The sequence below is a fragment of the Podarcis erhardii genome (genome assembly GCF_964252035.2).
Source record: "Podarcis erhardii genome assembly, chromosome: 7".
NCBI lineage: Eukaryota > Metazoa > Chordata > Lepidosauria > Squamata > Lacertidae > Podarcis > Podarcis erhardii.
Genome location: NC_138511.1, coordinates 89,428,150 through 89,441,098, shown reverse-complemented (window position 1 = coordinate 89,441,098; position 12,949 = coordinate 89,428,150). Strand labels below are relative to the sequence as shown.

The following is a 12,949-nucleotide window of genomic DNA, read 5'->3' as shown; positions in this document are numbered from 1 at the left end:
TCAAGGGGAAGGTGAGTGACGTAGAATCTCCCTTGCAAGCAGAAGGTCCGGGTTCAATCCCCGTTGGCCTCTCCAGGCAGGGCTGGCAGAGCCTCCCTGCCTCAAATCCTGGAGCCCCTCTGTTGCCTGTCAGTGTAGCCATCAATGTGGGCCAATGGTGTACTCAGTATAAGGGAGATTCCTATGTTCCTAGGTTCACCTGCTTTCGACAGAGCTGGTTATGTGTTTTCCTGTACATCTTCTTCTTCCCAAGGGTGGTGCAGCGGTTAATAGTGCCAAACTCTTATATATCAACTTTCTTTTGCCCTTTTCCTAGTTTTCTTTATTTGCTTTAATCTCTTTAATTAATACTTTAATGGGACGCGGGTGGCGCTGCGGGTTAAACCACAGAGCCTGGGACTTGCCAATCAGAAGGTCGGCGGTTCAAATCCCTGCGACGGGGTGAGCTCCCGTTGCTCGGTCCCTGCTCCTGCCCACCTAGCAGTTCAAAAGCACGTCAAAGTGCAAGTAGATAAATAGGTACCGCTGCAGCGGAAAGGTAAACAGCATTTCCGTGCGCTGCTCTGGTTCGCCAGATGCGGCTTAGTCATGCTGGCCACATGACCCCGAAGCTGTACGCCGGCTCCCTTGGCCAATAAAGCGAGATGAGCGCTGCAACCCCAGAGTCGGCCACAACTGGACCTAATGGTCAGGGGTCCCTCTACCTTTACAGTGGTACCTCGGGTTACATACGCTTCAAGTTACATACACTTCAGGTTACAGACTCCGCTAACCCCGAAATAGTGCTTCAGGTTAAGAACTTTACTTCAGGTTAAGAACAGTTTCAGGTTAAGTACGAACCTCCGGAACGAATTAAGTACTTAACCCAAGGTACCACTGTACCTTCAATCTCAAAAATATATATATATTTATTGTTGGACATGGGCCTGGGAGGGACCAGGGTTCAAATCTTGCCTGGCCATGAAGCTTGCGAGGTGGTGATCTTGGACCAATCACTGCCTCTCTCAGCCCAGCCTACCTCCCAGGGTTTTCGTGGGGATTATATGAGGAGGGGGCAGAAGAACCACGTACACCAATCTTGAGCTCTTTGGAGAAGAAAGTGGAAAACAAGAGCATAAAACAACAACAAACCGACACCACCCATGTCTCTTGCCCTCTCGAACCAGAATCCATTCCCAGCAAAACAGGTGCGATTCCCAAAAGGGGACTCTGCTAACATTCAGCCCAAAGCCCCAGGCAGGTGATCTTTCATTCTGGGAGTGCCCCACTGCCTTGGCTTACTCAAAAGAGGCCAAACTCAGCCCAAATCAAAGCTCCAGACTCCCAATTACTTATTTTGGTGGTTTCGGGTTGTTGTTTTTTTGGTTTTTTTTTACTTTTGCAAAATAAAGGAGAGAGAGAGACTCAGTGGGAAGGAGGATTAGAAATCTCCCCAAATTAAGCGCCCTAGGCAACAGGTGCCAACGTGAACCAGAGGAGACGGCGCTGGCCGGCAGCAATGCATTCTGGGACGCAACTAGCCGGGTCTCCAGGGGGTGCGCAGACCAGGAATCTGGCTCGCTCCCCAGCAAGGAAAGGGCATAGATGGTTCTGGAGACGGAGGCAGGTGACAGGGGAACGGGGGGAGAACCTATTTGCAAGCTTATCTTGCGCACAAACCCTGGAAAAAAAAACCACATCCTGGCATTTGTGGGTTTTTGTGCCGCCTGGGAAATATTTTTTGGGGGGTGGTGGGAGAGTTGGTGTTGTTAACATGCTCGCCGTCACAGCCTGGCCTTTCTGAAAAGCTGGCTCTGCATTCCCACGGGAGGTTATTCAGGAATGCCTCGCTGCATTGTGGGACGCCGAGGAAGGACGCCTGTCAGGCTAGCAAGGGGGGGGGCTAGCACCACACACAGCCCACCCACCCCACTCTCCTCTGCAACCTCCACCTCAAAGCCCATCAATAATGCACTGGAAGACAACACGCCGTGCGCCACAAGGAACGGAGGGCAGGGCGAGGGAATGTGCTGGGTGCCAGCAGGGGACGGACAAACACACACACACACACACAGGTGTGCAAAGGAGGAGGCTACTTTTGTGTTGCATGCGAGAGAGAGGGGATTTATTCATTTAGAATCTGCTCAAGGCGAGGCAGAGGAGGATTGAAGGCGCTGCACTGTGTGAAATTCAAAAAACAACAACACAACCAAATGCACATTAGACGTTGCACAAAAAAATTGGAAACGACCACGGAAGCTACCCAAACAGCTTCCACTAACATAGAATTGTGGAGCGGCAAAATGGGGTTCCTGAGGCTCATCGAGTCCAAGCCAAATCACAGGTAATTTGACTGAAAGATATACAGGTTGGGCAATTCAGGCAGGGAGAAAGCAAGCGGGGATTGTAGGATTCAGGTGGATCTGATGAATCTTCCCCTGGCAGCCAAGGGGATGGGCAAGGAACCCAGAGAAGGGGATGGCTGGCTCAGGAAGCTTTTTGGTCCTCACACAACAACGCAGAAGGCTCTCTCCTTCTCCACGGTCCTGGCATCTTCCAGGCAGGGGGAACTTGAACTGAGCATTAAGAACGTAAGAAGATCCTGCACATGGCCCATGGAGCCTAGGATTCAGATCTCACAGCGGCCAAGCAAATGCCTGCGGGAAACCAGGAAGCAGCGTTCGTGGGCAAGAGGAATGCTCCCCTTCTGTGCTTTCAAGCAACAGGGATTCAGAAACATCGCTGCCTGTGACAGAGCAGAGCCATCATGGCTGGTTGCCACCAATTCCACTCTCCTCCGTGTCCTATCCTCTTTTAAAGCTATCCTCGTTGGGGGCCATCCCTGCCTCCAGTGGGAGTGAGTTCCACAGATTAACTATGTGTTGGCAACACACACAGTCTGCACGACACCTACCCCTCTTCAGTTTCAGACTGGTGCTTCTTAGCCTAATCTCAGTGACACTTTACCTAGAACACAGCTCTGGACCAGTGCTGGACTCTGGGCTTTCAAATTTCAGCAGCGCCCTGTGAGATGCCAAAATTCGGCACCCCCCTGCCTCTTGACTTCCATTCTACATCATTGTCGCAGCGCCCTTTCGGCTCAGTACCTGGTGTAGGTGAATAGGTCGAGCTCTGCAAAATCTGTCTCTAGACGCAAGCGGAGATGCTCAGAAATTGACATGCCACACCTGCCCTTCGCCAAGCCAAACCACCGCACAGTTTCCTGATTATCCCCTCGTAGTAAACCTTGTCCTCAAAGCCCCCTCCCCAAACTGCCATGCCCAGTATGTACTGAGGCTTCCATTCTTACTTCACTGCAGTGTTCAAAATTAGCCAGGAACCAGACGCATTTTGCACCTGGCTTTCGGGTGGCGCTGTGGGTTAAACCACAGAGCCTAGGACTTGCCAATCAGGAGGTCGGCAGTTCGAATCCCCGCGACGGGGTGAGCTCCCGTTGCTCAGTCCCTTCTCCTGCCAACCTAACAGTTCGAAAGCACGTCAAAGTGCAAGTAGATAAACAGGTACCGCTCCGGCGGGAAGGTAAACGGCGTTTCCGTGTGCTGCTCTGGTTCGCCAGAAGCGGCTTAGTCATGCCGGCCACAGGACCCAGAAGCTGTACGCCGGCTCCCTCGACCAGTAAAGCGAAATGAGCGCCGTAACCCCAGAGTCGGCCATGACTGGACCTAATGGTCAGGGGTCCCTTTACCTTTACCTTCGATCACATGAGACCAAGTGAAGATGCCTAGGGGCCAGGATAGTGCCTAACATCTCCACCATCTGGGGATCATTGGATCTGGACTGTTTTCACACACTAATACCACATCCTGTAGAACTGTATCGGTTACATATTATCTGCACAACTAGAATGAATTTCTGGAACCAAATTGCTTTTTCTGTGCAGACTGAGCAGAAGAAGTCGCCATTAAGAAAAAGAGGTTGGAATAGGCCAATATCTATGTGGACTGTCCCTGGATGAACTGATTTTCTTCTTTAAATTCTCAAAGTTTGTGTCCTAGCTCAAGGTTGTCATCTGAACTAGCCAGATGTTTAACTGAGAATCAATCACAGTCAGTCCACCATTCGAAAAATAAGAATTGAGAGCCATCTTGCCCTTAAATGGCAACTACACATTCTGTTTTTGGCAACTGCAACCTTGGTTTAAGGAGTCATATGGCTCCTAGCTTATATATTTGAGTTTCTAACACCGCTCTGATCACTGCAGATTGTGACAGCAGTCACGAAATTAAAAGACGCCTGCTTCTTGGGAGAAAAGCGACGACAAACCTAGACAACATCTTAAAAAGCAGAGCCATCACCTTGCCAACAAAGGTCCGTATAGTTAAAGCTATGATTTTCCCAGTAGTGATGTATGGAAGTGAGAGCTGGACCATAAAGAAGGCTGACCACCGAAGAATGGATGCTTTTGAATTCTGGTGCTGGAGGAGACTCTTGAGAGTCCCATGGACTGCAAGAAGATCCAACCTCTCCATTCTGAAGGAAATCAGCCCTGAGTGCTCACTGGAAGGACAGATCCTGAAGCTGAGGCTCCAAGACTTTGGCCACCTCATGAGAAGAGAAGACTCCCTGGAAAAGACCCTGATGTTGGGAAAGATGGAGGGTAGAAGGAGAAGGGGACGACAGAGGACAAGACGGTGGGACAGTGTTCTCGAAGCTACCAGCATGAGTTTGACCAAACTGCAGGAGGCAGTGGAAGACAGGAGTGCCTGGCGTGCTCTGGTCCAGGGGGTCACGAAGAGTCGGACACGACTAAACGACTAAACAACAACAACAACACCGCTTCACTGCCATGGTTGCTTGCTGAGTTTTTAAACCCACCCCAAACTCAATAACCAGGTTGGGACTGGAGAACGAAAGAGAGATTAGGCCAAATACAAGCACATTCAGCGTTCATCGAGCACTCCACAGCGTTCAACATACTTCACAAACACCACCACGGTCTCCGTAGAGCCCTGTAGGGTAGTCCAGGAGCCTTGCCAACATCGCAGACCGAGGTTCAAGAGGCAGCGTGAGACTCAAAGATCACCTAGCAAATCCCAAGACTTGGATGAGACATTCCGGCCGACACTCAAGTTTGAAAAGCTCCTGGCTTTTTCGGAGACGCAGAGACAAGACTGAAATATATATATTTGTATAGCTTTGGAGATATAAACATTGGCGTCCTTCCCAAAGAAAACTTCCACACAACTCAAGGGCTGAGATGTTCTCACGCCAATCTAAGCTGTCCCAGTAAAAAGGTACGCTTTACCCTGGGCTTTCCTTGGGGAGCAAAACAGCCCCCACTTTTTAAAAAATAAATAAAAAACTCAAAGTACAGGTTTGCTTTCCTGACGAAGCCATCACAGTTATTAAAAGGGGAAACCCTGGAGCAAACAAACAGGCCCCATTAAGTTCCCTTGACTCACGCGATTTCTGCTGAGCGCAGGATTCCAGTTTCCTTGGGGCAGAATCTGGCTTTCTCCCGCCCAGACAGCCGCGGATGTTTCCGTGCAGAGGGAGCCCTCAAGCCGCAACAGGAGCCCGGCGGATTTGGGGGGTAGTGGGCCCAAGCGTCTGGCCGAGGTTGCGGGAGGAGAGCTGTGCTTTCCACCAAACTGATGAAATGCTATCGGCTTCTTCATTCAGGAAGATCAACAGAGCAGGGAGGCCGGCCAGGAAGCAGGGCCCTGCCCTGACACCTCACCCCGAAAGACAACTGCGCGCAGAGGCCGCAAAACCAGCTGCAATTTCAAGAGAAACCGGTATGGCACTCGGGTCACCTCACGCTGCGGGGAGGTTGCCGACACTCAGCGCAACACAGCGACCGCCTCATTGGAGAAGGGAGGCACAGAGATTTCGGCACGAAGCGGCATATAAATGCACCACCAAAGGAACAAGGCTAAGGACACAGTGCACAGGCAGGCAGCAGCTGTGGGTTGGCCTCACTCTACGGCCACATTCACACCATGCCTTTAAAGCACCACGACACCACTTCAAAACAGTCACGGCTTGCTTCCCCCCTAAGGATCGTGGGAAGTGCAATTTTGTTGAGGGTGCTGAGAGACATTAAAGGTAAAGGACCCCTGACAGTTAAGTCCAGTCGTGAATGACTCTGGGATTGTGGCGCTCATCTCACTTTACTGGCCGAGGGAGCCAGTGTACAGCTTCCGGGTCATGTGGCCAGCATGACTAAGCCGCTTCTGGCGAACCAGAGCAGCCCACGGAAACGCCGTTTACCTTCCCGTCAGAGCAGTACCTATTGATCTACTTGCACTTTGACGTTCTTTCGAACTGATAGGTGGGCAGGAGCAGGGACCGAGCAACAGGAGCTCACCCCATCGCGGGGATTCGAACCGCCGACCTTCCGATCGGCAAGTCCTAGGCTCTGTGGTTTACACCACAGCGCCACCCGCTGAGAGACATTGGGAGACCCCAGTTCACACACACTCCAGAGCTAGTGTTAGGAGCTCAGGTGTATAAGCTAGGTGCCAAATAGCACCTTAAACCTAGGTTGCGGTCGCCACAACGGAATGTCTGTTCACCGGGAGGGTTGGACTAGATGTCTCTCAGGGTCCCTTTCAATGCTACAATTCTATGATCTCAAGTACACAGCTTGGCTGCAGCTTGCTCTTACAACAATTCACTTGTCCCAGTGTTCAGGAAAGAGAAAACCACAGTGGAAATGGAAATGGTATTACCTATGGGCTAAGGCAGAGGTTTTTTAAACTGTGGCAACCAAACCTGGAAGGGACGCAGGTGGCGCTGTGGTCTAAACCATTGAGCCTAGGACTTGCCGATCAGAAGGTCAGCGGTTCAAATCCCTGCAACGGGGTGAGCTCCTAGCAGTTCGAAAGCATGTCAACGTGCAAGTAGATAAATAGGTACTGCTCTGGCGGGAAGGTAAACGGTGTTTCCGTGCACTGCTCTGGTTTGCCAGAAGCAGCTTAGTCATGCTGGCCACATGACCCAGAAGCTGTACGCCGGCTCCCTCGGCCAATAAAGCGAGATGAGCGCCGCAACCCCAGAGTCGGCCACGACTGGACCTAATGGTCAGGGGTCTCTTTACCTTTAACCAAACCTGGCACTCAGAAATCTCCTCGTACTTGCAACTGGACCCGTGGCAATAGCAACACACACCTGGCGCCTGGGGAATTTTAAACACTGCCCCGAGCTACAATTCTCAGAGAGGTTTAACCCTCAAATCCTCTTCCCAATGAGATCCAGTGTGGTGTTGTGGTTAGTGTGCCGGACTAGGACCTGGGAGACTAGGGTTCGAATCCCCACTCAGCCAGGAAGCTCACTGGGTGACCTTGAGCCAGTCGCCGCCTCTCTCAGACTAACCTACGTCACAGGGTTGTTGCGGGGATTAAACAAAGAGGAAGAGAAACACATAAGTCACTTGAGAAGAAGGTGGTTTATCAGTGCAATAAACAAACAAGCTTTGGGCCTGGTGGCTCTGGGAGGGGAATGGGGGTGTGTGCCTCCTAATAATTCTCAGCATCCTTAAACTACAGTTCCCAGAATTCTTTGGGGGCGGAGAAGCCATGACTCTTTGAAGTGGAATCGGAGAAGTTAAGAAGTACAGTGGTACCTTGGGTTAAGTGCTTAATTCATTCCCGAGGTCCGTTCTTAACCTGAAACTGTTCTTAACCTGAAGCACCACTTTAGCTAATGGGGCCTCCAGTTGCTGCCGGAGCACGATTTCTGTTCTCATCCTGAAGCAAAGTTCTTAACTCGAGGTACTATTTCTGGGTTAGCGGAGTCTGTAACCTGAAGCGTCTGTAACCTGAAGCGTCTGTAACCCAAGGTACCACTGCATGGTGTGATGTGGCCTGACATCAGATTTCCCCAACCCTGACCCTTTAGATGTGCACAGGCTACAACTCCCTGTTGGCTGGGAGGTCAAAGAAATTCTGGGGAGGCCCTTACACGTGCCCCCTAAACTGATCCACCGTCATAATCTTCTTCATGCTTAGTTTCTGCGCGTGTAAAAGACTTCACATAACCACCTCCGAAATGCTTACAACAACCATGCGAAGTAGGCCAGGAGGATAAACCAAATATGTCAGGAGCAGGTCAGCAGTGGGCAGCCATGCCGAGGCCTAGGGATCAGCGGGGTGAGAAATATTCTCCGGCTGAGAGTCCTTGAGGTCAATGGCTGCATCTCAGGGTTTGAGCCTCAGAGCTGTTGAAACGGAGGAGGAAGTTCCCACTCCCTTGATTCCGGCAGAGGAGAAGGCCTCATCCTGGCTTTGCAATACCTGCCAACCGCAAGGACCAGGACTGCATCTTCTCTACCTGAGAAAACCATAGCCCTGCCCTCCGTTAACTTGCCCAATCCGCTTTCAAAGCCATCCGTGTCGGTGGCCATCGCTGTCCTTGACCCGCAGGGATTGTTTCTGCAGAGCCCCAGAGCCCCCAACTCAGGCGGGCGGAGACAAGCTCGGCACTGAGGGCTTGGCGCATGCTCAGAGGCACCCTTCCCCTCGCCACCGCCCTGCGAGTTTGAGCGTGGCTGCCACCGAGGACAGGCTGTGGGGCGAGGCCCACGTGGCTGCCGTGGCAAGGATTTCGCTTCCATGGAAACACAGCAGTGGTGGTGGTTGCAACAGAGAGGAGCTCTTGTTGTTGGCGAGAACGGCTCCGATGACAACAGCAAAGGTGTGAACTAGCGTTGTTTGGGTTGGAAGCCGGTCTCACCTGTGCGTTCAAAGCCACGTGGGCCATGACGGCTGAAGACCTGGATTTCACAATGAACCGTCTGGGGGAGAAGGAAGACAGGCCTCTCTCTCTCTCTCTCTCTCTCTCTCTCTCTCACACACACACACGCATGCCAGATGCAACTGGAACCGCACGCCTATCAGACTGGATAACAGATTTCTTCTATTACTGCTATCTTCATTATCATCACCATGTACATTTGCGGCTTGCCTGGCCAATGACGCTTCCTTCTTGAGGAACGGAGGAAGCCGCCTCACGCTGAATCGGACCACTGGCTCATCTCTGTCCCTCTTGATTGATTAGATGGGCTCTCCAGGGGTTTCAGACAAGGGCTCTTTCTCCCAGCCCTACCCAGAGATGCTACCAGGGACCCTCTGCATGCCAAGCGCTGAGTGACAGCCCTTCCAGTCCCTTCCTGCCACGAGCCTGCGAGGTAGGCTGCTCTCATTACGATTTTCGCACGCTGGGGAACCGAGGCTGAGAGAGTCATGCCCAGGAAGCCCGTGGCTCACCTGAGATTTTTAAAGTTGAAAACCAGAACCTATTGTATACTTTTTTGGTCGTTAAGACCCAGTGGATTTACTTCTGGGTAAGAACAAAAGCATATGTTTTAAGACTAGGGTTATTGTATTAAAAGAGCAGAAATTGTGGGGGGTTCCTTCTTTCATCCATGAGAACTGCATTCTGTAGTTAGGTCTGTGCCCCCCACTCCCGGCCCCTAACCCCAAAGCAATTTATTCCAAGATCAGTGAAAGTTATGCCATGGAATCACAGAACTGTGGCACTGGAAGGGACGCCAGGGGTCATCTACTCCAACCCCCTGAAATGCAGGAATCTCAGCTAGATCATACACGACAGGCAGCCATCTAAAGGTAAAGGTAAAGGTAAAGGGACCCCTGACCATTAGGTCCAGTCGTGGCCGACTCTGGGGTTGTGGCGCTCATCTTGCTTTATTGGCCGAGGGAGCCAGCAGAAAGCATGACTAAGCCGCTTCTGGCGAACCAGAGCAGCGCACGGAAACGCCGTTTATCTTCCCGGCGGAGTGGTACCTATTTATCTACTTGCACTTTGATGTGCTTTCGAACTGCTAGGTTGGCAGGAGCAGGGATCGAGCAACGGGAGCTCACCCCATCGTGGGGATTCGAACCGCCGACCTTCTGATCAGGAAGTCCTAGGCTCTGTCGTTTAACCCACAGCACCACCCGCGGCCATCTAACCTCTGCTTAAAAATACCCCAAAGTTGTAGTTGCGCTCAAGAGTTTTCCAGGAGAGACACCTGGCTGGCCACAGTCAGAAAATGAAGCTGGATGGGGGTGAGTCACTGGCCTAATCCAGCACCTGGCTCTTCTTATGTTCTTATAACCTGGGGCGGCCCTCTCTCACCCCCTGCGCTCAAGGATGGTGCCACTAGACCAGCAGTTCTCAACCTGTGGGTCCCCAGATGTTGGACTACAACTCCCATCATCCTGAGCTCTGGCCTTGCTAGCTAGGGGTGGTGGGAGTTGTAGTTCAACAACATCTGGGGACCCACAGGTTGAGAAAGGCCGCTCTGGATGCCTGTCCCAGCACCCTCTGCTCCACACGGGTGGAGGGGAAGGGGAAACTCACACCCCCGGAACTTCCGCTGCCACCCTGAGCTCTGTCTCACCCAAACACACTGCAGCGCCCGAGATCTCAAGCTATGTATTCCGTTTCCTGGCTTATCTAAGCCATCATAAGGGCTAGGTACGTGTGTGTGTGCATGCGTGTGTTAAATTTCCGGAAGGCCAAATGCCTAATATTCAGAGTAAGATGTAGAGCTGGCCATGAAGGATTCTGGTAGTGCCACTGGGCATACTTTGGCAGAGGGAGAGGCTACCGCCAGCTGCGTGCAGGAGGCATGGGCCTTGTGGGTCAGTATGTGGCCATTCAGAGCTCCGCACAATATCCACCAAGTAGCCATCCATCTTGCAGCCTTGAGGAATAATATTTTGGAACAGAGCGTTTTCCCGAGAGCAGAGAGACCAAGCACCCTGAACAAACTGGCTTGGAAAACGTTCATCTTGTAACCTCTGGGGTGCCTTTGGTGTGCTGTTTTTTGGGGGTTCACAACGGGCAGAGGAATGAAGGCTGAGAATCCCTCGACTTCACAGCTTGCCCACTCTCTGTGTTGGCCTGTAAGGGCCTTCTGGATCCTGAACACAGGCCCCAGCCTGAGTGTTTGCACGTTGCCTCCACAGCGCCCACTTAAACCCTCCATGGCTGACAAAGGATTGCCCTCCGGGCCCCCACGGACAGCAGCCAAAGGCCCTTTGAATCACATCAAAACGAGCCGTCGCCGCATGCTGCTCTGCGGAGAATAGCAGAACCCCCTTGCCTTCTCAGAGAGGACCCCCCTCCCTCCACACACAGGTGCATCTGTCTGGGGCTCTGCCAACCAGCAGTGCGAATATCCCCTACTGACTGCCCACCTGGGGGGCGGGTGCGCATGGGAGAAAGCCCACCCTGCCCAACTGACCGGCAGGCACCACCGCAACCCACAGCCGCCCAACCTCCTGGCTCCCAGACCCAAATGTTACCTAACAACAGCAGGCCAGAGGAAGCAAAACGGGCATTCAGGGCTGGGCACAATGCCCACCCCGATGGCATCAGGCCTTCCTCGCGGGCGGATCCTTTGCCAAATCGAGGGAGAATGTTAGGCGGGTGGGGTGTCCCCCCTCCCTCCCCCTGCGGCTTATCCACCCGTGTTTTCAGGCCGCATCAGAAGAGGGTGAAGGAGGTCTTGGGGTCGCGCGCTCCATCCCCCGGAGAGAGAGAGATCCAAGAAGCCGGGCCCCGTGGGTCACCTCGAGAGCCGCCTCCGGAAAACAACGCCGGGCTTGGATCAGCCGTCCCGGAACGGATCGATGGGAGAAAAAAGCCTGTGATGATTTTTGCTGCCCGCCCTAGTGATTGGGGGATGGGGCAGTGGGGGGTGGGGGGGAGAGAAGGTTCCTGCCTTTGCCAGTCATTCCGCAGTGCCCAGCTCCGTGGCTGGGGGCGCAAAAGCGAGCCCCCCATCTGGCTAGCCGGCGGGCGCGCGCGCGCACCGGCCAAACGAGGGGCCACCGGCGCACCCCGACCCCACCCCACCCCGTCCACCCACCCACACATACACACACACCCCACCGGCTCTTGCACGCGCGCGCGCACACACACACACACTCACAGCGCCCGGTAAACAAATGGGACTCACCGTCTCGGCATTGCGCTCATTGCCCGTCGCCAGCGCGGTGCGCAAAGACATCGTCCTCCTCCTCTTCCTCCTCCCGGAGCCGGGCCGCCGCGGGGGCGAGGGGGGCTACCTTCCTGCTGGCCTCCCCCCCCAAGCGGACACTCATAGAAGCCTCCAAGCACCGGGCCGGCGGAGGGAGGGACGGACGGACGGACGGAGGGCGCAGGAAAGGGAGATGCGATGGGTGGGGGAAGAGGGCGAAAGGCGCTCCGTGCGCCCCCGAGGAAAGGGGGCTTATTTCCCCAGGGGGGGGCTCATGTTTGGAGTGGGGTGGGGGGCAGGCTGCTGCCGCCGCCGGTGCTGCTGGTGCCGCCGCTGCTGCAAAGGCCACTGGTCAGTTGCTGGTGCCGGGGCTGCCTCTCAGAGCCTGCGCGCCCAGCCCGGCCGCCGCGTTCTCCCCGCAGGCAGGAAAGGGCAGAGGCGCTTCCTGCCACCCCCCATAAGGCTCCCGAGCGGGGAGGAGGGCTGCGGAGGGAGAGAGGTCCGCCCGGGATGCGGGCGTCCAAGGCGGGCGGGCGCAATCCGAGCCACCGGCAGGCCCCCTCCCGTCGCTGCCGCCGCCGCCGCCGCCGCCGCCAGCACAAAGCTCGGGGGCTCAGCTGCTGCTGCCGCCGCCGTCGCCGCTGCTCCTGCTCCTGCGCCGGCCGAGGCGGGGTTCACCTAAGGCTGCCGGGGCTCCGGGCGGGCGGAGAGGGAGCCATCGGGGCTCCCCGCCATCGGCAGGCGGGCTGGAGGCGGTCGGGGCGGGGAGGGGGGCTTGGGGAGGAAGCCGAAAGAGAGCGCCCCCCGCAGGAGCCTGCCAACGCCGACGGGAGACCGCGAGGAGGGAGGAAGAGGAGGAGGAGGAGCAGAGGGGGAAAAGGGGAAGGAAAAAGGACGCCGAGGAGGAGGAGGAGGAGGCTGGGCTGGGCCGGACGACTCACACACGCCAGGCGGAGGAAGCGGGCGCCGCTTAAAGGCGCCGTCGCCACCGCCGCCGCCTGCGTAAAAACGCGCAGC

At 54.6% G+C, this 12,949-nt stretch overlaps 1 protein-coding gene across 5 annotated transcripts in view; it reads right to left on the bottom strand.

The window, feature by feature from the left end:
- The window catches only part of MARK4 (microtubule affinity regulating kinase 4), an 82,027-nt gene extending 69,577 nt beyond the window's left edge, over positions 1–12,450 (bottom strand). For all 5 annotated transcript variants that reach the window (XM_081868873.1, XM_081868875.1, XM_081868874.1 and 2 more), the window contains exon 1: positions 11,912–12,450. In XM_081868873.1, coding sequence (XP_081724999.1) covers positions 11,912–11,962 — 51 coding nt within the window. In that variant the 5' untranslated portion in view covers positions 11,963–12,450. The remainder of the gene's footprint in view (positions 1–11,911) is intronic.
- Positions 12,451–12,949: the final 499 nt, after the last annotated feature.